Source organism: Heterodontus francisci, chromosome 6 (assembly GCF_036365525.1).
Source record: "Heterodontus francisci isolate sHetFra1 chromosome 6, sHetFra1.hap1, whole genome shotgun sequence".
Taxonomy (NCBI): Eukaryota; Metazoa; Chordata; class Chondrichthyes; order Heterodontiformes; family Heterodontidae; genus Heterodontus; species Heterodontus francisci.
This window is the reverse complement of record NC_090376.1, coordinates 43,905,800-43,932,243: the sequence shown is the minus strand read 5'-3', so window position 1 is coordinate 43,932,243 and position 26,444 is coordinate 43,905,800. Positions and strand designations below refer to the sequence as shown.

At 42.7% G+C, this 26,444-nt stretch overlaps 1 protein-coding gene across 5 annotated transcripts in view; it reads right to left on the bottom strand.

The window, feature by feature from the left end:
- The window catches only part of flt3 (fms related receptor tyrosine kinase 3), a 122,075-nt gene that overhangs the window by 60,365 nt on the left and 35,266 nt on the right, over nucleotides 1-26,444 (bottom strand). For 4 of the 5 annotated variants that reach the window (XM_068033551.1, XM_068033554.1, XM_068033553.1 and 1 more), the window contains exons 2-7: nucleotides 25,762-25,886; nucleotides 17,310-17,403; nucleotides 16,973-17,123; nucleotides 14,215-14,330; nucleotides 11,610-11,724; nucleotides 9,639-9,799 (exon numbers count right to left, since the gene is read on the bottom strand). In XM_068033551.1, coding sequence (XP_067889652.1) covers nucleotides 9,639-9,799; nucleotides 11,610-11,724; nucleotides 14,215-14,330; nucleotides 16,973-17,123; nucleotides 17,310-17,403; nucleotides 25,762-25,886 — 762 coding nt within the window. The remainder of the gene's footprint in view (nucleotides 1-9,638; nucleotides 9,800-11,609; nucleotides 11,725-14,214; nucleotides 14,331-16,972; nucleotides 17,124-17,309; nucleotides 17,404-25,761; nucleotides 25,887-26,444) is intronic. The other variant, XM_068033552.1, reaches the window with a different exon arrangement.

Sequence of the window (26,444 nt, the reverse complement as noted above, 5' to 3'; positions counted from 1 at the left end):
CAATATGATCATTTAAAGACCTTGCAAACCAACTTTATTGTTTCTTTCAGGGTCATAGTGCCCTCATAAATGGAATGACTGTTATATTAGCCACAACATAATAAGTAACAGGAAATCCTTATCAGGCAATATGTGATCATTTAAAACCAAAGAACTTGGTATTGGAGTATTTCATTTACATTCTTTGTGCTTATAAGCACCAGTGGAGTGAAGTATTCAGTGCTGGTCTGTGAGGTTCTTTTCTGGAATTTTTGCACTGCATTTAACTCTTAAAGTAATTCGCAAATAAAAGTATGTATAAAACAAGTGAACAGCAAATACTGCATCTATGATAAATATTTTTCATATTACATTTTACGTCCTTGAAGTAAAGCTGTTCTCTAAGTTGCTTTGCATTGTGATTTGAATTTGTCTAATATCTAATTACTTAGTTGTAATGCCAGGTTGGCTAAGGAGCCAAGGACAACACAGTGCTGTTTGATTATCTTTGACTTTACCTAGCAATGCTCCTGCATCCCAAACTCTCAGGTAATTTTTCCTTTGCTCTTTGCTTCTCTAAATAACAACATAATTGAACATTTAAAACTTAACTCGCTGTAACTGCACATTCTATTGCAAAACTAAGATAAATGTTAAAAGTTTGATATAAAAACAAGATATGCTGGAACCACTCAGCAGGTCTGGCAGCATCTGTGGAAAGAGAAGCAGAGTTAACGTTTCGGGTCAGTGACCCTTCTTCGGAACTGACAAATATTAGAAATGTCACAGGTTATAAGCAAGTGAGGTGAGGGTGGGGCAAGAGATAACAAAGGAGGTGTAGATTGGACAAGGCCACATAGCTGACCAAACGGTCATGGAGCAAAGGCAAACAATATGTTAATGGTGTGTTGAAAGACAAAGCATTAGTACATGCTGGAAATCTGAAATAAAAACAAGAAATGCTGGAACCACTCAGCAGGTCTGGCAGCATCTACTAATGCTTTGTCTTTCAACACACCATTAACATATTGTTTGCCTTTGCTCCATGACCTTTTGGTCAGCTATGTGGCCTTGTCCAATCTACACCTTCTCCTTTGTTATCTCTTGCCCCATCCCCACCTCACTTGCTTATAACCTGTGACATTTTTAATATTTGTCAGTTCCGAAGAAGGGTCACTGACCCGCAACGTTAATTCTGCTTCTCTTTCCACAGATGCTGCCAGACCTGCTGAGTGGTTCCAGCATTTCTTGTTTTTATTTCAGATTTCCAGCATCCGCAGTATTTTGCTTTTAGTTAAAAGTTTGATGATGCAGCTGTGAAATGTGCATTATCTGTACTTTATGGTTGGGATTTTGCAGAATCCTGCAGCAACTTTTCCAGGGAGGCCACCCAATTACAGCTGTTTTTCCAGGGTTGTGGTAATTAAAGTATGTGAGATTCCACCAGAACTCCTGCCTACACTGGGGAGCCACTTGGGGTGGGAGCAAGTTAGCTGTAACAAGCATCGACCACCTTAGTCTATGCAATTAATTATCAATTACATAGATCCTTACAATCCTCAAGATCCTGTTACTTCTCACAGAAATTCCTGGAAGGAGCAGAGGATATGGGGAGATGATGGAACAGCTCGCTAATCCATTACGCCCACCTACATCCATTGCAGTTATGACAAAAATCTCATATATGTCGAGCAGCAAAGTCTGCCTTTAGGTTCAAAAACAACTGTGGAAAGCTCAATATACTAATTAATCCTTGCAATGACAATTTCTATAATGGAGCACAGCAACAATTTTTTGAGGAGGGAGGATGATCCCTGATACCCGGCAAAAGTATGGAAAATTGGCACTGAATTTGGGCTGAATTCTATGGGACCCCGGAGACGGACTAGGACGAACTGCCATAGAATTGCAAAAGGAGGTGGGGCACTGAGGGCTGGTTGCCTTCCCGTCGCACCTCAATTTTGTCAGGGGTGGGAAGCCCAGAGGCCAATAGAGGCCCTTAAGAGGCCTATTGACAGCCTTCTCCCCCCACCCCCACCCCACCCCCGCCACTGGCAGTAAAACAAGGCGACATCCCTGCTGGCTTGTTGAGGGGGGTCTCCTTTGTGGGAAAACTGTGGCCCACGGAGGGCCCCCAGTGGAAAACTACTCACCTTCCTAGTCCCGCTCCCTCTGTACTGATCGCCCACCCACATCGCCCACCCTGGACTGGCCCCAATGTCCCCACCTCACTTACCTCAGATCCGGGGCTTCAGCGCTGGGCCTGGGTCCAAGGCCTCTTTCAGTACCAGCAGTGGCCACCGTTCCTGATGGCACTTTCGATACTACTGAGCTGCTGTCACTCTGATTGGCCGGCAGTTCCTAGAGGCGGAATCCCCGTCTTTCAAGGGATGGGGATCCCGGTGCCAGGCTGTTAATTGGCTTGTTGCCGTAGGATAGCTCCAAAGGGGGCTCCAAATGGCCAAGGCAGGACTCCCCCCATTTTTTCGGCCTGGTGCTGGGAGCTCCAATGGCTCCGCAAAATTCAGCCCAAAGGGTGAACATTGTGTCAACTATTTACAGCAGCTGACTAGAGGCCAGAATAAAGAAGTGCATGAAGATTGTTTTAAAGTAGCAACACAGAACATATATGGACAGGATAGAAAGTTGAAGTTCTTAAAGTTATATGCAAAAGGTACTGTACTGATATATAGGGGTTGATTTTAACACAGAGCAGGTTTTGCCAGGTTGGGCAAGTGCAAAATGCACTGTTTGGTCCAATTTACAGGCCAGGGGTATTTTAACTCCCAGGCCTCATTTAAGTGCTGCTGGTCTGGTTCCCACTATTCAATAATTACAGCATGTTTGCCTATTCAATATGCAGAGGTTTTAACAAAAAAAAAAAATTGTCTTGAAGGAACAATTTGAAGGAATTTAATGATCTTTTCAGCATTGCCATGCGACATGGCATGTCACAGCCCAACTGCTTCTTTGGTTTTAATATCACATTCCTAGATGATTCTAAGTACAAGATTTCATTCATATAAAATATATGGGAAAGTAAAATTAGATTTCTTTTTATTTTTCTTTTTAAGTATTGGTTTGTTCATCTGTATTTTGTGAGTGGTGGACTTGAGGGAGAAAAGCTCCTCTGTGTACCATTTGTAGTGAAACCATGGACTGGATTTTATATGGCCAGCAGGTGCCGGAATAGAGGCTTGGGGAGCTGAAAAATCAGGGTGGATGCGCTCGCTCAGAAACCCGATGTGGTGACGTTGTTTCCACACTTTGTTAGCGGCAGGAGAGCGCCAAGGTGGCTTGCTGCCACCAAACGGCGGGACTGCAATTTGAATTGGTGAACAGCTAGTTAGAATGCATTTGCAATGAATTGAAGACAATTTTATGGGGGGGTTTCAGATTTAGTCTACGGTGCACAGGGATCACGTGCCTTCAGATACTCGGCCATTTAAAGATAGTGGTATCAAGGCAAGGCCTCAGTGACGCTGCGGAAAGGCACCCGTGGGGAGCAGTGGATAAGTAAAGAGAGGGAGCGGAGGCCATTGTCAGTCTGCAGTGCTGGGTTCTTTGCAAGGGTGGGCTCACTCTTGGATACAAGGGTCAGGTGGGTGCACTCTCAAGTGCTAGGCTCTCTGCAAGGGTTGGCAGTGAGGGGCAGTAGCGGGTACTCAGAGGAATAGCAAAGTGAAAGGTGCCAAGGCAAGTTCCTCTCTGCAACGACAGAGCACAGGAGGGGTAAAAGTCAGCTGGCATGGGTCTCATACACCCCGACTTTGTAGACCCCGGTGCCATGCAGCAGTGACTCAGAGGGAGAGAGGGCTAGGATCCGATTGGACCCGCCTGAGAAGCTCCAACAGAAGATCGGCAGGAGCCGGCCGTGCCAAGAAGGGCTTATCCATGTCAGAGTGTGTACCAAAGGCCTCCGCTACCTCCAAATGTCTGAGTTGCAGTGTCAGCGAAGACTGTGGACCTCCAGGGAGGCCATCACTGAATTATGTGCCATGCTGCAGGAGGAGCTGTGACCCATGGGCTTTGGTGGACACCCAATACCCGTGGTCCTAAAGATCACAGATGCAATTAACTTCTGCATGTCTGGCTCTTTCCAGGGATTCATTGCGAACATGTGTGGGGTCTCCCAAGTAGCAGCCTGCAACTGCATCAAGAAGGTGACTAATACCTTATTCAAGGGGACCATGACTGCATGTGGTGCTGGACTGACCCTAACGGTCAGCACGAGAGGGCCATCTGCTTCAGAGCCATCGTTGGATTTTCCCCCAAGGTGCAAGGTGTCATCGACTGCACACATATGGCCATCATGGCTCCCATTGAGCAGCCAGCAGCCTTCATCAACAGGAAGGGCTTCCATTTCATCAACATACAACTGGTCTACAACCAGCGGAAGCGCATCCTGCAGGTGTGTGCCAGCTTCTTGGGAAGCAGCCAAGATGCCTATATACTTCGACAGTCCCAGGTGCCATAGCTTTTCTGGGCCTCACTCGCTTTCAGGGATGGATTCTCAGGGACAAGGGCTACCCATTGAATACATGGCTACTCATGTCTGTGAGGAAACCTTGCACTGCAGCAGAGGAGAGGTACAACACCTGTCATGGGCCCACCCAAGTGAACATCAAGCAGGCCATTGAGCTGCTGAAGATGCGATTCCGATGCCTCGATCAATCAGGTGGAGCCCTGCAGTATGCCCTGCAGAGGGTCTCGTGTATTGTGGTGGTCTGCTGTACTCTGCACGATCTAGCATAGCAGAGGGGGTAGGCCTTGCATGAAGAGGACACAATTCTTGTGTTCTTGTGTTTAATTGATTGCCAGTCCTCATCTAATGAGGTTACTACAGCTGCAGTCACTGGCGCAGGGGCTCTGGAGCTGCTGTCCACACAGAGCACTCTGAGGGAAGCCCCTAGATGTGGAGGTCAGCCTCCCTGCTCCCTTTCAAGGCTTACTTGAATCTCACTGCCGACCATCGAACATATGAAGCACAAGATATGGAGAAGACTCCAGGTACGCCGTCCCTCTCTCTCCTTTCCACTACTGCGTTGAACTCATGGCCAAGGTGATGGTGTGCAGGTCTGCGCACATCTGTGGGATCTGGCGCCCCATGAGGGTCACCAAGCATTCGATGGAGGAAGCCATGCACTCACAAGCCTGAGATATGGCAGTACTCATGGCATGGATGGACTCCTCCATCGTCTGCTCATGGCCACAGATTGCCTCTGGCAGCTCCGCCACATGTTCCCTTACCTCTCTCTGCAGCATCAGCATGTTCTGTGCTGTTGACACCAGAAGCCCATCATCAGCCTGAGGGTCAGCATGGGCCTGGCCACCCACAGTCCTCCAACTGTCAGTGGCCTCGGATGTCACAGCCTTTGTCAGCTGCTCAGGTGTGTGTGTGGTGCTATCACCAGCTTGTGACCCTGAATCTAAGCCGGAGCACATATCCACCTGTGTGAAATATCTGCGTTGGTGGAAGGTGCAAGGGAATGATGTGATGGTGCATCATCCGACTGTTCCTTCTCCTCCTCAGATGTTGATGGCAGGCCCCCGTTCCAGCGGCTGTACTTGCCTCCTAAGTGCCCTGCAAGAGAGAACACAAACATTTGTGGGTTAGGTTGTTTAGATCTCCTCATGCCAATCATGCGTGATGTGGATCTCCTCACTCTCTTGTGTGGACACTCCAGTCTCACCTCCACGATTGCAAAGCTGCCGCAGGCCCCCGCTAGCTGCAGAGCCTCCTCCTCTGCTGCCATCATAAGATGCACAACAGGGATCACACGGCCAGTCCTCGATGTCTCCCTGGTGTTATGGGCCCATTTCTCCTGCAAGCAGCAAGAGGGACACAGTTATACTTTGCACAAAGAGCAACAGTTATACTTTGCACAAAGAGCAACAGATCATTTATGCTAGTGGCAGCCCCTTGTCCCCTAATGGGGTCTCCTAAATGGCTCCTCCCCATGTCAACTCTTGTTGGGATGTAATGGGGTTGAGCTCTGAAAGAAGGCATCCTGTTGCCAAGATGCAGACATGCATCTGATAGGATGTGGTGAAGCCTCACCCCCTTGCCACCTCTTGGTTAGTCACTCTGTCCCCATGTAGCACATCCTCCTGCATAACCACATGCAAGGCCCAAAGAGGAGATAGGTATGGAAGACTCATGTTGGCGAAGTGAAGAAGGTCTCCAGGAGTTACAGGAGCAGCAGCAGTGGTAGAGGGGGTTCAAGAGTTACAGCAGCAGCAGCAGCAGTGGTAGAGAGAGGTCCAAGAGTTGCAGCAACAGCAGAGGGGTCCAGCAGCACTCCAGGTTCACTGCAACAGTGAAAGACTGCAGTAAAAACAGAGCTGGCTGTACTTTAAAGATGGCACCAGCACCTGCGTTCTGGTCATCTGATGCTGCCATCAGTGTCTTGTAGCCTGTCCCCGTCCTGCACCTCTGTTATGTTAATTGACTGGCTGCCGCTTACTCGCAATCAACTGGCCGTACATGTGACATGCAGTGATGACACCCACTTCTGGTGGCACCGCTGGGACCTGTGATGAGCTGACAAAATTCATCCCCATAAATCTAATTATAAAGGACACATTCACAATTTTGCTGCAAATTGTAGAAAGGAGATCTTGATCTCAATGCAAGACTTGACAATAAGGATTCACATGTAGCAATGGGCTGTGACATGCCAAGTCTCATGACATTATCCACCATTATATTTTCTAAAATCTAAGTTAGTATTCTGTCTTCAGAAAAATAACAGCCTACCATCAAAGGAATTGATTAAAGAAGCAACTATGTTGAAAAGATCATTAAGTTTCTTCAAGTTGTTCATTAAAAAATATTTTTGTAAAAAAAAAACTATGTGCATATTTGATAGGCAAACATGTTGCAATTATATTATGAGATGAAATGACTTGGTTTTGATGAGAGACTGGGCAAATTTGGGTTATATTCCACAAAAAAAACACATTAAGGGATGATCTGATTGAAATGTACAAAATAGTGGAGGAATTTACACGATAGGTAGGGAACGACACTTCCCTGTAGTCGGGAATCAAGAACAAAGGGGTATAATCTTAGAAAGAGATGGTTAACAGTCAATCCAAAAAAACTTAAACAACAAATTGCAATTATGTAGTACCTTTAATGTAGAAAAACATTTCATGTCACTTCAGAGATACAATAAAAATGCACACTGAACCAAAGAAGGGTGATTGGGAAGGCTGACCAGAGGCCGATCAAAGCGGTGGTTTTAAGGATCGTCTTATGGGAAGAAAGTGAGGTGGTTTTATTTATTTATTTATTTTTAATTTATTTAGAGATACAGCACTGAAACAGGCCCTTCGGCCCACCGAGTCTGTGGCGACCAACTTTTTTATTTAGAGATACAGCACTGAAACAGGCCCTTCGGCCCACCGAGTCTGTGCTGACCAACATCCAACCATTTAACTGGTGGAAGGGTTTAGGCAGGGAATTATAGAGTGTAGGGCCCAGACAGCAAGGCATAGCACCAATGGTGGGGGGAAGGGAGGGGGCTGCTAAACAAGAAGCTTGAGTTGGAGTATCGGAGAATTTTGGGGTTGCAAGGAATTGTTAAGGCTAGAGGAGATTACAGAAATGGGGAGGGATGAGGACGTGGTAGTATTTAAACATAAGGATGGGAATTTTAAATTTGAGGCACTGGGAGCCAATGAAGATCAGTCAGCATTTGTCCAATGGGCTAGAATGCCTTGGTGTGGGATAGGATCCAAGCAGTGGAGTTTTTGATGATCTAAAATTTATAAAGGATGAGATGCCAGCCAGGAGAGCATTGGAACTGTTGAGTCTAGAGGTGACAAAGGCGTGGATGAGGGTTTCAGTAGGAGCTGGACTGAGGTAGAGATGGAATTGGGCAATGTTACAGAAGTGGAGGAAGAGGATATGAATCAGAATATCAGTTTGGGGTCAAGTAGGACACCAAAGTTGCAAACAATCTGTTCCAACCTCAGACAGCAGCTGGGATGGGCAAGGGTGTGGTGGGGTAGAGATGTTGTCAACTGAAAGAGTAGAGAATTTTTGGGAGGGACAGAAGATGCAGTGGACTAAATGCAACAGCCCCCAAAAACAGGCATGGAGATAGTGATGAACGATTAACCTGTGGCTGTTGACTGCAACATAGGCAGCATGCCAACTTTATGCTGCCTACTGTTTTAAATGATTTAGACATCCAGTCAGCACTAACCATGCTGTTGATTGGCTGGGTGCCTGAGCCAGGGGGCCAAAATCCTAAGTGGCCATCTCCAGTTAAACCAGCCTGCACTGCTTAAAGCGGAGGTGCATTGTGGCTGAAGCAGGCCCTAGCAGTGGTGCAGGAACTGAACCTGACCTGTGAAACATTGAATAATGGCAAGACTTGGGAGAGAGCGAGCTCCCAGATTTTCAGACGCTGCATTGCAGGCCTTGGTGGCGAAAGTGTAAAGTAGGAGAGATGTCCTGTATCCACAGGAGGCCAAAAGGCCCTCCAGATACACACTCAGAAGGCAGTGGGAGCAGTTAGCCATAGAGGTTAATGCCAGGAGTCAATGCCCAATGACCTGGATGCAATGCCGCAAGAAGTTCAATGGCCTCGTACGAGTGGTCAAGATCAGTGAATCTTCAAATGCTAAAAGCCTACAAGTGCACGACTAGCCTCAGATACTGCTCAATTTACCACACCTCTCACCAATCTCTATCAGGATTTATAACTGACATACATATGCTCCATCTCATCCTCACACATTTAGCACTGCTGCAAGCCTCAAACCCACATCTCACAGGTTGCACACACTGCCAGCTATTCAACCATGACAGCTACATCACCCAAACAGATTGCACAATGCTCACTGACACACTTCTCTCTCTCTCTGCTGAGCACAATTTCTCACCTACTGACTTTAGTAAGTGGAAGAATAAAAGATACAGATCCTAAAATTCCTCTGGTTACACCATCCCAAATCTCAGGGACAGATTCATTATTACAATTGAGGCAAGTGACCAGTGCTTGCAAGATGCATCAATGGCACCTGACCTGATCTGTCTTCATAAGGCAAAGCAGCCCACAGCAACTACAATTAAGGTTTATTCTCTTGGCCCAAAAGGTCTGAGGAAGAAAGGCAATTTATTTCTTTATTTTTGTCAGTCTTCCGCCAAAAATGGAGACATTCTGCCTCTGGACAATCTAACTGATCCCCTCCGAGATTGATTACCTCAACCTAAGTAAGGTTTGAGGTCTTCAGAAGGCTTCAAAGGGACTCTTGGTTGGCAAGAATTCTACTGAGGCATTTTCATAGTGTAAAGATCAGAATTTGCAGGGTATCACAGGAACTTGTCCTGTGGGGGTGGGGGTAGAAGATCTGTCCATTCCCCCATCCCTCTTCCCTCTCAGAATGTAAAAGGTTAGGGTGTATGAACTTCCAGATTCACCCCTGGCAGAAATCAGGCTCTTCGGCTTCTCCAGTCCGAAGAATTTTAGGGTCACAGTCTATTGTACACAAAATATTAAATAAAACAACAGGAAGCAAGAGGTAGTCATTTCACTACATGTTCTATTATGTTTTATGATATTACCTGAATTCCTTCATGGAATTACCATTTAAGATCACTCTTCAAGGTCTGTTACTGATGTTGGCTTTTGAGTTATAATTACCTTGAGTGTAAAGACTTGAACACTCTGATCCAAGAATATTACTTGCACAGCAATGTACATTACAATGAAGGAATTCCTTTATAGAAACCGCTTTCTTAATTCTCGTCATTCCAAAGGTTTCAATGGATTCAACAGGAAATTTAGATGGCATTTCTGAAGAGCTGTAACCTCAAAATAAATTGTTACTGCAGCAAACTATCAAATTCTTTCAAGATTTATTGCAGCATTTTATAAAATATACATGGCTAACAAAATAGCAAATTTTGGCAAATATATTGCAGAATTTTTGCCCTGTGAAATTTCCCTCAAAAGTGAAGTTTATTGAACAGCCAGGATGTTTAAACTATTTTTTAACCTACCCATAGTCTTTTAAATCATGTAAAGTTTTTCTATCTGACCCCGAAAACCATCATAGTAAAGTTTCTGTAGGAGGACGCCCATTCAAGTCAGGGAGTGAAAAGGAACCTGGAATAGGTCGCAGTATGGTCAGGGGGATAGATACTGTTCTCTGCAGCCAACTTGGAGTGAAAGTGGGAGGATCCAGTTGTCGCGGTCCACATAGGAACCAACAACATAGGCAGAAGTAGGAATGCTGTGCTGCTGAGAGAGTTCAAGGAGTTAGGTTCCAAATTAAAATGCAGAACCTCAAAGGTAATAGTTTCTGGATTGTTACCTGTGCCATGTGCCAACTAGCATAAGGTCAAGCAGATTAGAGAATTAAATGCGTGGCTCAAAGAGTGGTGTGGGAAGAAGGCATTTTGATTCATGGGACAATGGCACCAGTACTGAGGGAAGAGAGCTGTTTTGTTGGAATGGGCTCCACTTAAACTAGGCTGGGATCAGCATCCTGGCAAATCTTTTAACTAGGGCTAAGGATAGGGTTTTAAACTAAAAGAGTGGAGGGGGAGGGGTCAGCTGAAGGGAGATTTAAAAATCTAAAGAGAAAAATCAATAGAGCAGTGTAGCAATTTTGGTGAAGACAAACAGAATGGGATAGGAAGGAACAGAGAGTTTAACGGTAATAGTGCACCAGCAAATAAGGTTCATACAAAGAATGGCGGGAAAAAAAAATTAAAGGTTATTTATCTGAATGCATGAAACATTCGTAACAAGATAAATGAACTAGAGGCACAAATAGAGATAAATGTGTTTGATATAATCGCCATTATAGAGACATGGTTGCAAGGTGACCAAGGCTGGGAAATAGATATTCCAGGGTACACAACATTTTGAAAAACAGACAGAATAAAAATGGAGGAGTAGCCTTGATAATAAAGGATGACATAGAAAGAAAGGATCTTGGCTCAGAAGATCAGGAAGTAGAATCAGTATGGGTGGAGATCAGAAATAACACATGTCAGAAAACACTGGTGGGAATAGTTTATAGGCCCCCTAACAGTAGTTATACTGCTGGATAGAACATTAAGCAAAAAATAATTGGAGCTTGTAACAAAGGCAATATAATAATCGTGGGGGGCTTTAATCTTCATTTGTTTTATGGAGACTGGACAAGTCAAATTGGTAAGGTAGTCTGGAAGATGGGTTTGTAGAATGCTTTCATGAAAGCTTCCTAGAACAAAACGTTGTGGAACCAACTCGGGGCAAAGTTATTTTAGATTGAGTATTGTGTAATGAGGCAGTGTTATTTAGTAATCTTATACTAAAAGATCCTCTGGGGTAAAAGTGATCATAGTACAATTGAATTCCTTATTAAATTTGAGAATGATTTACTCAAGTCCAAAACAAGAACCTGCAGAAGTCAAGTATTTCCCTTTTGGGAAGGAGGAAGTCAAAACAGTGTGCAACTTATCCCAGCTCAGCCTCTTAAATGCCTCCCCAGAAGCCTATTAAAGAGTGAATAGAGGCCAGAAGTATGCCACCTGCCCATCTTTTAAGCTGAGATATAGTGCATGCCACAAAGAGATCAAATGGAGGTGACAATAACTAAAAACATGGAAGTTGAAAGCATACCTTGTACAATTAGGTCCCCAAATGAGCTCAGGAGCAGGGTAACCTTCTGCTGTGCATTCCAATGTAATAATATTTTCCCCTTTCTGCACAGTCATTTCCGGTTTCCTGGGTTTAGCTGCCAAATGGAATTACAGAACCTTATCAGAAGAACATACTTGAGCAGCAGAAACACATAACAATTTACAGCTCACATTAATGAAATCTGCACAGTTACCACTAATGATAGTTTGTGAGAGTGCCCAATTCACTCAAATTATGAACATTTTGGCTCCCAATCATAAGGCCTTGAAATTGAGCCCCTGATTTTAAAAACTTCAATGTGTCTGGTCAACGCTGAGTGAATTTTATTATAAATGTCACTTACAAATATAGAAATCAACAATGGTAAGAGTAACAACTTACATTTATATGGCACTTTTAACATAGCGTGACGTCACCTAGACCTCTCTACTCAACAGTACTGTTGGAGTACTGTGAACAGTTCTAGTCTCCTTATTATAAAAAGGATATAGAAATACTGCAGCGGGTGCAAAAAAGATTTATTAGAATGTTACTAGAACTGAGAGGTTATATCTATCAGGAAAGATTGACCAGGCTAGGGCGTTTTTGTCTAGAAAAGAAAAGACTTTAAGGTGACCTGATAGAGCACTTTAAGAATATGAAAGGGTTTGATAGGGTAGATGTAGAGAATATGTTGCCACTTGTGGGGGAGACCAGAACAAGGGCCCAGAAATATAAGATAATCAAGACTAAATCCAATAGGAAATTCAGGAGAAACTTCTTTACCCAGAGAGTGATTAGAACGTGGAATTCGCTACCACAAGGAGTAGTTGAGGCGACCAGCATAGATGATTTAAAGAGAGGTTAGATAAACACATGAAGGAGAAAGAAATAGAAGGAAATGTTGATAGGGTTAGACGAAGGACAGTAGGAGGAGGTTTGTGTGGAGCATAAACACTGGCATGGACCATTTGGGCTGATTGGCCTTGTTTCTGTGCTGTAAATGTTATGTAATACTATGTGCGTTCAGGAGAAAGGAGTGTTGATACATTGTAATGAAATAAGACAAGAATGGGGCTGCTGGCCTATATTCTCATCCTCAATATAGAAACAAAATTTATAATGAGAATACAGTGCTAAATCTGCAGTACACATAGAGCTTCTAGGAGTGGATGCTTTGTAAAACATTACCCTATCACATCTTTTTCCTTTCTTTCATTCTGTGAAATTGCCCCTTCAAGCACACTTTATTCCCATGCTGTAAGAATACAAGGTGACTTGGTTCAAGGTCTTTGCCAATACCCAACTGTGCATCATGATGTCCATTTGCAATTTTGTTTCCTTTTCCATCAAGAGGGGAGAGGGAGGAGTATGATGTATCACTCAACTCATTTACATTTTAATTGTGCCACTTGTAAGCCAATTGTAAAACAGCAGACATAGAGGGCTGGATTTTACCAGCCCCTCGGCATCGTGGATTGTGGCGGGGAGGTCCGTAAAATGCTTGCGGGAGCGACCCACCACGACCCACAATGCTGAGAAGGCCCCACCGGATATTAGCGGCGGTGGCGAGACCTCGGTGTGTTTAAATATGGAAATGAGGTTACTTAAAATGCAAATTAAATTATCTGATGCTGGTGGCCATCCCACGCCGATTTTACGGCCGCTGGCCACAACCCGTGTGCCTTCGGAACTCCGTATAGAATTCTGAGGCGAGACACTGGTGGGGAGGGGGGAGGAATAAAATTATCAGGCGGGAGGGGGGACTGGGAAAAACAATCCTTATTGGCTGTGGGGATGGTGGGAATGGGTTTAGGGTCAAAGGGAATAAAGTTTGGGGGGAAAGGTCATGAGTGAGAACTCACTTTTTGGGGGGGGGGTGGGTAGGACATAAAACTAGTTATTTATGCATTGGGAGGGTGGGAGAGGGGATTTAAAGTTTTAATAAAATGTTATTTTAATTGAATTGAAACGGTGTCTCTTTAAAAATTTTAATGTGACTGAAGGGCTTCAAGCCCTTCAAAAATACGCCGGCGCCTGCGTGGTGGCACTGGATGCCGTTGCCGGGGACACAGCGGCTGCCCCCTCTATGTCATCTGGGGCAGCTGCTCCGCCACGTCCATTTAAATGAGCCCCTGCGCATAATATCACAGGGGCTCTGCGGCAGCACTTACAGGTCGTCCTACCTGGTGACATGCTGGTAAAATTCAGGCCAGAGGCATACAGGACACAGATCATTCTGTTATACCAGTTAGGGAGTGGTATATGATACTGGTTAGAAAACTGCAAGAACATAAAACTGATTGGAAATCTAGATTAAAATAAATACAAACAGTAGGTTGACAACGAAAGCGCTCAATATAAAAGCAATTTAATCTGAGCAGTTTAAAAGGTTTTCTTTAAAAGGCAACACCTCTACCAATCAGAGTCCACTTGCCAACCAATCAACACTCTCTTCTCATACAGTATAATTTTGTTGCTTTCCCTTACATTGGTATTCTTGCGAATTGTCCTGATGAGTGCAAGATGAAAAGCTTCGACAAAATGTCTCTGTTTTCAGCAATACTCAAATTGAAAGTTGTTATTTATTTTATCCAGTACTTACCTCTAACAAGAACTGTAAAGCTAATTGTATAGTTAGTGTTTTCGCTTTCAATTGTGAGGGTGTATATCCCAGTATGCCTTTCTCTGACTCGAGAAATTGTGAAAATAATGACTTGACTGTAAAGAAGAGTAAGAATTAGATCAAGTTATCAAAATATAATAAAAGTGTTTCATACTGATAATGTAATTTATGAAATTGTTCTTTATTGCTGCATTATAATTCTTTAATGGATTACCACTCCTCTCATTGGACAAAAGGTGAAGTCAGAAAATTAGTGACATTCCATTAAAAAAGCTAGCTTACCCTTTATTCTTCATGAAGGGAAGTGAACGAACTACATACCAACTGAATATGAACCACCAAAAGTGGCAAGATTAAAAACTAGAAGGCAATAACTTTATTATTGAAGGCAAAGCTATGTGAACATTATCATCACAGTAACCAGAAACTAGATTATTACGTGTGAGTTGGGATGTACTACAAACTAAAAAATATTGCCTTTGCAAACTACATAAGCTCACATAAGTTAAATCCTTTTCATTTTAGAGGATCATTTTATATGCTATTGCATTTTTTCATCAAATTTTATTGATTTTTTGAGTGATTAGAAAATTTATCCAGAGTTCCTGTCAAGTATTTGGATTACTGGTTATTTCAAAGAACGAACAAAATGTACCCAAGATTCAGTTGAGGTAATTTGCCACTTTTGCACTCCTGGCACAGAGCATTGTATGCTTGGAACATGTGTCTGAATTTTGGGTCCAGAAGTTGCCATGTACACCTGCTTTTCTTTCCATTGAAATTAATGGATGGAACATTGGGAAGGTTGCTTAGTGGGTGCTTTATCCTCCTGTCCAATATTCTGATTTGAGTTCTTGAGGGAAGGGCCTGCTCTGCACTGGGAGCACAATAGTGGGAAATTAGCTTAGTAAAACAAAAGATCTGGCCAAATGGCCATGAGATATTGTAGTTATTATGAAAATCTTCTAAGGCTTTGTTTTCAATAAGCAATCTCATGTATTTTTAATTAACTAGCTAGTGCATCTAGCAGATATACTTTTTCATGATCTGTTAAGTCCAATAAGATCCACTGATTTATTGTGAAAATGTGTCAAATAGTATTTTTATTATAGACTATTACAGGCATATTAGAGATAGTGAGGCTTAAATTCTATTATTTTATACATATTTACATGGAAACTAAATCAGTGTCCTCGATTACTGTTAAAAGTTTGTTTAAATATGTAAATCTAGAGATACAGAGGAAAATTGTAGGGAAGGTGTGCCTGGTTGCAGGTAGGTAAGAGATATAAGATTAGCGAGTTGGGGAGAGATTATGTGACTTGATATTGTTCCAAGGATTGTTCTGGAATTTGGGTGCAGGGGGTAATTAGGGAGGTGGGTGCAAAGATCTGCAAAAATCAAGAAAGGAGTTATGAGATGTATGAGCCATGGGAAGGGGAGTCATGATATTTGCTTGGCAGTAACGGGGTGTTAACAGCTTCAAAAGGGGATTGGAAGCCTTACTGCCCTTTAACACTAGCAATATGGCCGGCTCTATTTTGAAAGGGACATACTGGCAGGAGTCTAAAGCGTCCACCTATTTCAGGTGATAGGCCTCTTTTAATATGATAGTCAGGCCTTATGATGTAAATAAGACCTTGAATTCCATTTTTGCTCGTAATGTGGTCAGAGTTTGCACCTTGCAGGGTACAACCAGTTCCTCAGATGATGGAACCAGAGAGATCCACCAAAGGTAGGTGTTGAATTATTTTTTCTGGACCACAGAGGGGCAGGAGCACTCTCTGTTGCCCACAAAAATAAGCTGATCTGCTGCTGTTCCGGGACCACCCACCCTCTCTAATCGTGACCCACCCGTTGGCAGCCACCCTGGCCTGATCTTGAGACCTCAATTGGGTGAGCATTTTCAAGACACCTATTTGGCACATCACAGCTCCTCCCAGTACAATACGTACAACAAACATTACAGTGACTAGTATCTTTTTGTCTTTTACTTGTAATCAAAAAGGCTAATGAAATGGTGGCCTTTATCTTGGAGGACTGGAATACAAAGGATTGGAAGTTATCTTGCAATTGTACAGAGCCCTAGTTAGATCGCATCTAGTGCACTGCATTCAGTTCTGGGCACTGCACCTCAGTAAGGATGCATTGGCCGTCAAGGAGGTGCAGTGCAAAGTCATCAGAATGATGCCTGGGCTAAAAAGGTTAAATTATGAGGGCAGATTGCGTGGACTAGGCTTGTATTCCCTTGAATATAAAAGATGAAGGGGTGATCTAATTGAGGTATTTTAAATGATTAAAGGATTTGATAGGGTAAATAGAGAGAAACTATTTCCTCTGCTTGGAGATTGCAGAACAAGGGGACATAACCTTAAAATTAGAGCTAGGTCATGCAGGGATGATGTCAGAAAGGAATTCTTTACACAAAGGGCAGGACAAATCGGGAATTTTCTCTTCCCACAAAGTTGCTGAGGTAGGCCAATTGAAAATTTCAAAACTGAGATTGACAGATTTTTGTTAGGCTAGGGTATTAAGGGTTACAGAACCAAGGTGAGTAGATGGAAATAAGGAACATATCAGTTGGGACATAATTGAATGGTGGAACAGGAGTGAGGGGCGCAATGGCTTACTCCTGTCCCTATGAATCATGATCTTTTTCTAACACAAAAGGGCCAATTCAGTTCAGTTCATATTACAGATCAGGAATACCACTTCATGTTTTAATTTTAAAAAATACCTGTGCATGGTGCAATAGTTTACATTGCACTGAGTTCTGTTGTTCTTAAAGTTCCAATGACAAGATATATTCCCAGAAATGTTCATGATTACTTTCAGTGCTATGGTGTCCGAAACATCAACTTCCATTTTGCTGACATTAACCTGAAATTCTAAGTCATATTGTACATCAAATATGCAGAAAAGAAAGAAATGGCAAATTTTGGAAATCTGAAAGTTTTTATTAGTTAAAATCCCTAGTTAAAGAAGCATGTTTATGTCTTACAGAAACATTAATAAATAATTTAACATGGTACTAAAAAAAAATCACTTTAGATCACAAGTAATTTAATTCATACCACTGGCGTCATACATCAATAATTGTCTTCTTGCTGAATTGTTGGTGTTCAAACAGAATTGATTTTGGTTATGATTTTCATCCATGGCAAATGTCTATAAAATGAAGATATGAAATTAAATGCCTCATTTTTTTTAAACTATTTTTATAATTTGTTTGTATAAACAGAATGAATTTCAAACACTAAAGACAGCAGAACATATGCTCCTGGGTCGGAAAACAGCTGTATGCTCCAATTAGGGAACTATAGGTTCTCATAGATGGATGAATTTAGATAGGTTGAATTGGTTTTTTCATTCATAGGGCTGAATCTTGTGGTCCCACACCGGGAGCGGTGCTGGGCTTAAAAGATGGCAGCCGGCAAGCCTCGGCCACATGCCGCCATGCCTCTGCGATCATGAGCCCGGCAGCTCATTATCATATGCAGGGTGGCCACCCCCCAATCATGTGGTGGGGGCATCCTCAGAGATGCCTTGAACAGAGTCAACTGTTTTTGCACAAGTGCTGGCTCCCTTTTTAAAGGGCTGCCAGCCCTGTGAAGGAACTGCACAGTTGCCCCTGTTGGCCCCCCGCAACTACACTAAACATGCATATTTGCCCCTCCCCCCCAACTACACTACCAATGCAGAGTTGACCCCTTCTCCACCTCAACTGCACTGAGTGCAGAGTTAACCCTCGCCCCCCAACAACTGCACAAAGTGCAGAGTTCACCCCGTTAACCCCCCACCCCACCCCCCCCCCACCTCCAAACTACATTACAAATGCAGAGATTCCCCCCTTCCCCACCTCGGTGGCACCAGCTTTCCCTGGATGTGAAAGTGAAGGTGTGTGTGTTCCACCTGTCGTGCTGAAGATCCAGAACTGCAGGTAAGATTGCTCCGGTTTTCATTTTAATTCATGCAAACAGATAATTTAAATATGTAAAGTTGGGTCCTGTTGCAGAGCAGTGGATGGCCCGCCATGGAGCTTCCTTGCCACCGGGCAGATTAGGCCCAGCAATCCCAATGTCGGGTTCCGTGGTAAACCGCTAACGCTTCAATCTTCCACACCCCCACCCCCTCACCCCGCCCCCCCCACCCACCACCTCCACCCCCAACCCGAAACCCGACACCCCCATGGAGCCTGCGTCGGAATGAGAACAAAATCCAGCCCATAATATTCTGTGATGTTGAGTACATTGTCATCTATTCAAACTCCACAGGGAGTTAATTGCTGCTGATGATGGTATAGTGGTAATGTCACTGAGCTAACAATCTCGGAACTCCAAGCTAATGGCCTAGGGGTATGGGTTTAAATCCCACCATGGCAACTGATGGAATTGAAATTTAATTCATTAATTTAAAAAGTCTGGAATTGAAAGCTAGTCTCAGTAATGATGTCATAAAGATTATCATTGATTGTTGTAAAAACCTATCTGGCTCATTTGTGACCTTTAGAGAAGGAAATCTGCTGTTCTTACCTGGACTGGATTACATGAGATTCCAGACCCACAGCAATGTGGCTGACTTTTAACTGCCCTCTGAAATGACCTAGCAAGCTACTCAGTTGTCAAGGGCAATTAGGGATGGGCAATAAATGCTAGCCTTGCAATTGATGCCCACATCCCATGAAATAATATTAAAAATATCATATGAACATACAGAAATGACAGGCAGGAAAAGAGCATCTGGTCCAACAAGCCATCCCACACTAGACACTTCCTCACAACACTTTCCCTGCATTCTTGTATTTTTCTGAGAGAGGCAAAAAAGAACCAATAAGGGAAAAGATAACTGTGGAAAATTTTGATACCCTCAGGCAATCTAAATCAGTCCAGGATTGGCCATGTTTCTATTAACTGTTAACCCACTTACCTTCCATATGATGTGATCTCTGCCCCAGCCAAGAACCACTCCAGTTCCCTTTTGAAGGTACTCAGAGTCTGTCTACTCTCTGGGAAAAGAAGAATGCCTAACATCTCACCTATTCCTACTTTTGTGCAGCATGTGCCCTGATCCTCTCCAATCTGTCAACCTGAAATAATCTATCAATTAACCAGCATGCAATCCAGCCCTGGTATTATTTTATATACTTCCAGCAGGTCACCAGTAAATCTACGCTGCTGTGAAGTGAATAGACACTGCCCTTTAAGCCTATCTGAGTAACTATGGTTTTTTAAAGCCAAATATCAGTCTCATAGCTCTCCTTTGAATCTTTTGCAATGTCACTCCGTCACCTACCACATGAGGGGACCAAAACTGGGTGCAGTACTCTAGATGCAATCTAACCAAAAACCTGTATGGTGACAGAATGGTGCCCTTTGATTTATACCAAATAGTTCTATTAATATCATTTCAATACTCTGTTTTGGATACGGCTTCTCTGCATTGTTCATGAACCTTCAGTGATCTGTGTACAATAAGACCTAAATCCTTTTCTCTCTCCACTGCTTTCAGTATCATTCCTGCAAATGATAAGTATATTCTGTGTTGGTACTCCCTACATGCATGACACTACATTTATCTAGGTTAAATGTCATTTGCCATTATTGTCCCATTCTCCTAATACTTTGATACGTTTGGTGTCAGCTGTGGCTCAGTTGGTAGCACTCTGGGCTCTGGGTTAGAAGGTTGTGGATGCAAGTCCCACTCCAGGACTTGAGTACAAAACTCAGTGTTGATATTCCAGTGTAGTACTGTCAGAGGTGCTTCCTTTTAAATGAGACATTAAACTGAGGATCCATCTGCCCTCTCAGGTGGACATAAAAGATTCCATGACACTATTATGAAGAAGAGTAGGGGCATTATTTCTGGTGTCCTGGTCAATAGCTATCCCTCAAACAACATCACAAAAAGATTATCATGTCATTATCACATTGCACTTTGTGGGAGCTTGCTGTTTGCAAATTGGCTGCCACATTTCCTACTTTACAACAGTGACTGCCCTTCAAGAGTACTTCATTGCCTGTAAAGTGCTTTGGGATGTCCAGTGGTTGTAAAAGGTGTAAATACAAGTCTTTCTTTTTGCAGACGACTATACTCCTCTATTATCTTAAACCTTGCACAAATTTTAGTAGCATCTGCAAACCTACTGACCCTACCTCCAACACCACTGTCCAGGACATTGATAAATACAGTGAACAGTAGTGGGCTTAATACTGAGTCCTGGGGGATACCACTAGTACCCTGCCTCCAGGCTAATCTATTACTGTGGGCTACATTTATTTGGCTGCAGGACTGGAGCCAATTTCTAATCCAGCATATCATCTGAAATGCAGGTTTTAATTATCAACTTAAGACTGTTGGTCTCTGTTATGGTTCCCTTAATTTGCCACTGTTATGATGTCATATTGAATTAAGCTTCAGACAGTGGCTTGTAAAACATTACCATTTTTTTTACATTATTGTACATCAAGAAATTTCTCCTGTTGTGCTTATGATTATACAACCCCCACAGCCTCCTTAGTAAGGGTTCCATTTGAAAAGTAAAAAAAATTGAATTATTGCTTTTGGCATCCTGTCCAGGATCCTAGCCTGGAGTAGGTGGGTCCCACTTCTGCCCTTTGGCAGATAGGTACACCTGGTCTCACCAGGTGACTGCTGTCCCTTTGCCAGGTCCCTCTGAGGACCAGGAACACAGGAACTCAGTATGCAGAACTCTATCACCACAAAGCAAAGTTCCCACATTCGAACAGTATCTGACTGAATTTGCAGATCTTTTAACAGATTCCCGCCAAAATCATTACAGGAATGTACAGGAAGGACCATAGACTTTTTGGGCCATAATTAGTTTTATTTCAGAGAAAAATGCCAATGTATGTGTGAGGTGGGAATCTTCACTATTGTTTGGAACATGTAATTTTTAAAAAATTGTTTCAGATAACATCCATTGAAAAGATCACTAGTCAGCAGCATCTATGTTTTCAAATGAACAACATTATTTAATTCTAAATCTTAAGATTACATAGCTACCCTAATAGTTTTGTCCATAAATGTATTGTCTTGTCTGGTGCTAAACCATATAAACCTGTAAAGTTTGATCACTAATTGGAGGAAATTGCCAGCATTAGCCTGGGCAGTAGTGGAGATGCTATATTTGACCTCCAAGCCGTGGGATGGAGAGTCAAAAACTAATGAGTGTTTGCATTCTGATTGATAGAATGGTAGTGCTTCTATTTTTTAATAATTTTTGAGGACTCATGATTGAAGATTATAGAGATGGATTCATTTGGAAGACTGAAGTGATTCCATAGATGCTGCACTTTGCTTTTTTTTTCAAAGAAGGGACACTGGAAGGGCATTGGGACTTGAACTTTATTTTTAAAAAACCATTACTGGATGTCACATGCCTTAAACTAAATAAACAACAAGAGCCTTGGTGACTAGGGGAGTTCTTGATAGAGAGTGGCTTACATGTCAAGATTTATGGTGGTCAAGAGTTGGTTTCATTTTGAATACCGTTTTGAGTCAGTTGGGGGTCAGCCTGCTAAGAGAGAAGGTACCAGTTCATCCTTTCTCCACCTCTCTGAAAAACCTTGAGAAACCATTGTATGATAGCTGAAACCTCTGATGCTGCTTTTCTCCTGTAAAGCCTGGCAGACTAATCCTTGACATCGCCTGAAGAGAATTGCTCCAAAAAGATCCCAGTGACAGCCATCTACGCACATTTGGGACACCAGAAAAGCGACAACTGATATCATTCCATATTGTCTCCTTTTCCTTCAAGAATTAGCAAGTATTATGGCCAAAGTATTCTTTTTTGTCTTTTTTATAAAAAGATCTTTGCAGAGAAAATTTCTTTATTTTTCCTTTAACTGGTGTGTGTGTGCGTGTGTGCTGGGCTAAGGTAGAAGGGACCTTTCATATTTTAATCTGTATGTTAATGCTTTGCATCTTTACTGAATATGTCTTGTTTTATAATAAATTGATAACTTTGTTGCTTATTAAAGGAATCTGTTTGGTGGATTTTATTGTGAAATAAAAATATAATTGGCCCTATCAGTAAATACTTAAATATATGTTCTAACCCGTGGAGAAGTGGAACTAGGGAAAGACAGTGTACTCCTCCCATCTCGGCCGTAACACATAATTGGAGGCTCGTCCAGGATAACCTAAAGCTGATGATGTGCAATTGTAAGTGTGGTAATAATAACTAAAAAGGGGAAAAGGAAAACACCAGGTTTTTTGTGCATTAGAGTAAAGTTTACACTACCAGAATGACTTTGTCAGTTGCCACGACCTTTCTGGAGAGGGAGAATTTGTCCCTGAGTGATTTGCAAAACTTAACCAAGGCTAGGCTAAAGGAATTGGCAGCAAAGTTGGAGTTAAGGGTTAAAACCAGGGGCTAAGAAAGCAGACATAATTGAGGTACTAGCACAACATTTGAAATTGGAAGAAGGAAAAGGCAATCCAGATGGTAGTTTGGTTGAATTAGCTACGATTCAGTTGCAGATGAAGCAGCTTGAACTGGAAAGGGAAAAGGAAGGCAGACAGAAAAAGGAAAGAGAATTGGAAATGAAAAAACCTGAGCTTGAACAGGAAAAAGAAATGGAAAAACTTCAATACAATTTCAAAAGGAAAGAGAAGAGAGGGAGGAGAGAGAAAAAGAAGTAAGGGAGCAAGAAAGAGTATTTGAATTTAAAAAGTTAGAACCAAAAAAAAGGGTGGCCTTGACTCCAGTGAAAATTCTGGTGAGGAAAGAGCTGACTCCAGCCCAGGACCCAGTGGAGAGCTGTTTAAATTTGGGCAAGCCCACCCAACTTTTGAGGAAAGGGACAGAGAGGCATTTTTTTCCTTCTTTTGAAAAGATAGCTCGACAGATGACGTTGCCGAAGGAAAGCTGGACACTTCTGATGCAAAGCAGGTTGATGGGCAGAGCTCATGAAGTTTATGCCATGCTTTCTGAGGAGGTTTCTGCAGATAATGACATGACAAAAAAGGCTATTCTCGCTGTTTATGAATTAGTCCCTGAAGCTTACAGGCAGAAATTTCGGAACTTCCAGAAATAGCCTGGGCAGACTTATATAGAATTTGAGAAGGTAAAGCAAATTAACTTTGATCATCGGATGTGGGCACTAAAGGTAGTGGCCACATATGAGACCCTTAGGGAAATACTTCTCCTGGAAGAATTAAAAAATTCACTCCCTCCATTAGTAAGAACCCACGTCAAGAACTAGCAGGGTTCAACAGACAGACAGGCAGCTGAGATCGCTGATGATTACGAGCTTGTTCACAAGCCCAAACTTTTTGTCCATTACCCCAAAAAACCCGAGAAGGATAGAAGGTGGGAGGGTGAAAGGAAGGCAAGTAGCTGGGGACAAGAAGGGATAGCTGGGAACGCCCTAGGATCTCCTCTCAGGCCAGAAAGGAAGATGCTGAGGGTGGAAGTTAGGTCCGAAAGCTTTAATGTTTCCATTGCTATGAGGTGGGACACCTTTGTTCAGAATGCTGGAAGTTGCGGGGTAAACTCAAGGGACTTATTGGCGTACACACGGCCAATGCAGAGAAAAGGGCCCTGACCGAGAGTACGACTGATCAGGCTGTCGCTCCTATTGCAGCTGTAAGGCCAACTACAAAAACCGCTGTTGAGTGCAGGTAACGTGAACAAGATACCTGTGAGTTATAAGGAATTCTTGTCAGAAGGAAAAGTAACTCTTTATTCCTCAAGTGAGGCAGATAAACCAAAGTTATACTTAGGGATCCAGGAGCCACCCAAACTCTTTTGCTGGGGAAAGGCATAACATTTCCACCAGAGAGCACACTAAATGCCAAGGATTTAGTGAATGGTATTGGTGGGGAGTACATACCCATACCTTTGTATTGGGTGCACCTGGAGTGTGACCTAATGTCTGAATGGTAACCATAGGAGTTGTCCATTGTTTGCCAGTAGACAGAGTTCAGCTACTCCTGGGAAATGATTTGGCTGCAGTGAAGGTAGTAGCTTCTCCAGTAGTCAAGGAAAGACCAAGTGAAGTCAAAGAGACAGAGCAGTTGCAGGAAAAGGTTCCAGGAATTTTTCCTTCATGTGTAGTGACCGAAAAATGGCTAAACAAGTTCCATTGTCAGAGATCAAATTGGCACCACAGACAGCCACATATCTGAAACTTTCTTTCGGGATTTCGATAATCTGAAGGAAATGTTCAATAAATCTTCCCTGATCAAGGCACAGAAAAATAGATTTGTTAAAGATATATAGGCAGGTTCTTTTAACACCCCGAGCTAAATAAATATGGGCCTTTTTCACACCAGACAGTCCTTTCCAATGCCGAGTGATGCCATTCGGGCTAAAAAATGCCCCTGCTACTTTCCAGAGACGAATAAACCAAGTGGTAGCCAATGTTCCTAACTGTATGGTTTACCTTGACGATGTGCTGGTATACAGTGACACTTAGAAGGACCATTTGGAACAACTAGAAGCTCTGTTCAGAAAATTACAGTCAGCTGATTTGGTGATAAACCTTGCCAAAAGTGAATTTGCAAAAGCACGGGTAACCTGCCTAGGGCATATAGTAGGGCAGGGCCAAGTGTTGTCAAGGACAGCAAAAGTACAAGCATTGATGGATTCCTTGCCCCTAAGATTAAATGAGAAATCAAATTTTATCAAATTTTAGCATTACAGCTGCTCCACTGACAGATTTGCTACAAAAAAAGAAAGCCAAGGTAGTGTGGTCAGGATAGTGCCAAGCATCTTTTGAGAGGCTGAAAGCCATTTTGATTAATGAACTTGTTGTCTGCCCCAGATTTCACTAAGCCCTTCAAGGTAGCAATAAATGGTAGTGACCTGTGGGTTGGTGCAGTCTGATGAATCGGGCATAGAAAGGCCAGTGGGATACTTTTCCAAAAGCTAAATTTTGTTTATCTGAAGTAGGCGCAATGTGTGTACCGGAAGCTACATATATTAATACACAGGGCCCTGTTCTTTGCAGACAGAAAAAAAATGGACACACATTGCGCCTGGAAACGCATCTACCAATCACAGTCCACTTGCTAACCAATCAGCACTGTCTTCTCATATGGTATAAATTTGTTGCTTCCCTTACATTGGTATTCTTGCGAATTGTCCTGATGAGTGCAAGGCGAAAAGCTTTGACAAAATGTCTCTATTTTCAGCAATACTCAAGTTCTGTACTACCAAATGATTATTTTAATATATGTTGTGACCTGTGGATAAGTGGAATTAGAGAAGGACAGTGCAGTCCTCCCGTCATGGTCGTAACAATGTTCACTGATCCATACTAGAAAGTACCCATTGTGATCACTAGATTGGGGTTCGCTGTGATGCCTCAATTATTTAATCGCTGACTGACAATCAATGTGTAGGTTTTCACATGAAGAATGGCCACTTTAGTGAGCTACACAGCTTTGGCACCTGTAGACTGTACTGAAGAATGAGTCAGCAATTTCAGCAGTGGGAAGAAAAAATGACAGAAGAAGAAAAATTAATTAAATTGCATACCAGGAGAAACAATGACTTACCTTGTTTAATACCTGTGATGATTCCAGATGATCCATATTGGTAAGATAGATCAAAACATATTCAGTTTGAGATGATCGTTTGTTTACTGTTTGTTCAGAAATCACAGGGAGTGCAGCATTTGTGACTGTTGAAAATAAAATTGTTCTTAAGTACTTTCCCCACACACATGTTCAATGGAAATTTTATATGATCGCAACTGTACAGAAATAGTGGCTATATTCTTAAACTCTGTGTTGGGATCTTTTCCCTGTTAACTAGCTAACAAAAGCCATAAAAGATGTGCTGGGAAGCATGGCATTTTACTGGCCCCACAATACAAAAATAACACATTCAACATCATAGGGTGAATATTCCTTCCCTCACTTCCTGCAGAATGCACACAAAGTACATGAGCCATTGTGGGAATGAAACTAGAAGAGGAAATTGTGATAAGTCTAGAACTTTAAGCAACCTTTAGCACAGCCAAAAATGAAGGTGTATTTCTCTCACTCTGGGATATCCCAAGTAGGACACGAGCTGGACAGTGACTAGCAATCGACAGAAGTTAGTTCATCCGCTGACAATTGGGTTACAGGTCTCTGCTAGTGGACAAGAGACACAATCCACACAGGCAATAAAGGATTAGAATCCCCTACTGCCTGATTTGTTGATCTGCACCATTGGTACTGGTTGGTTCAGCAAT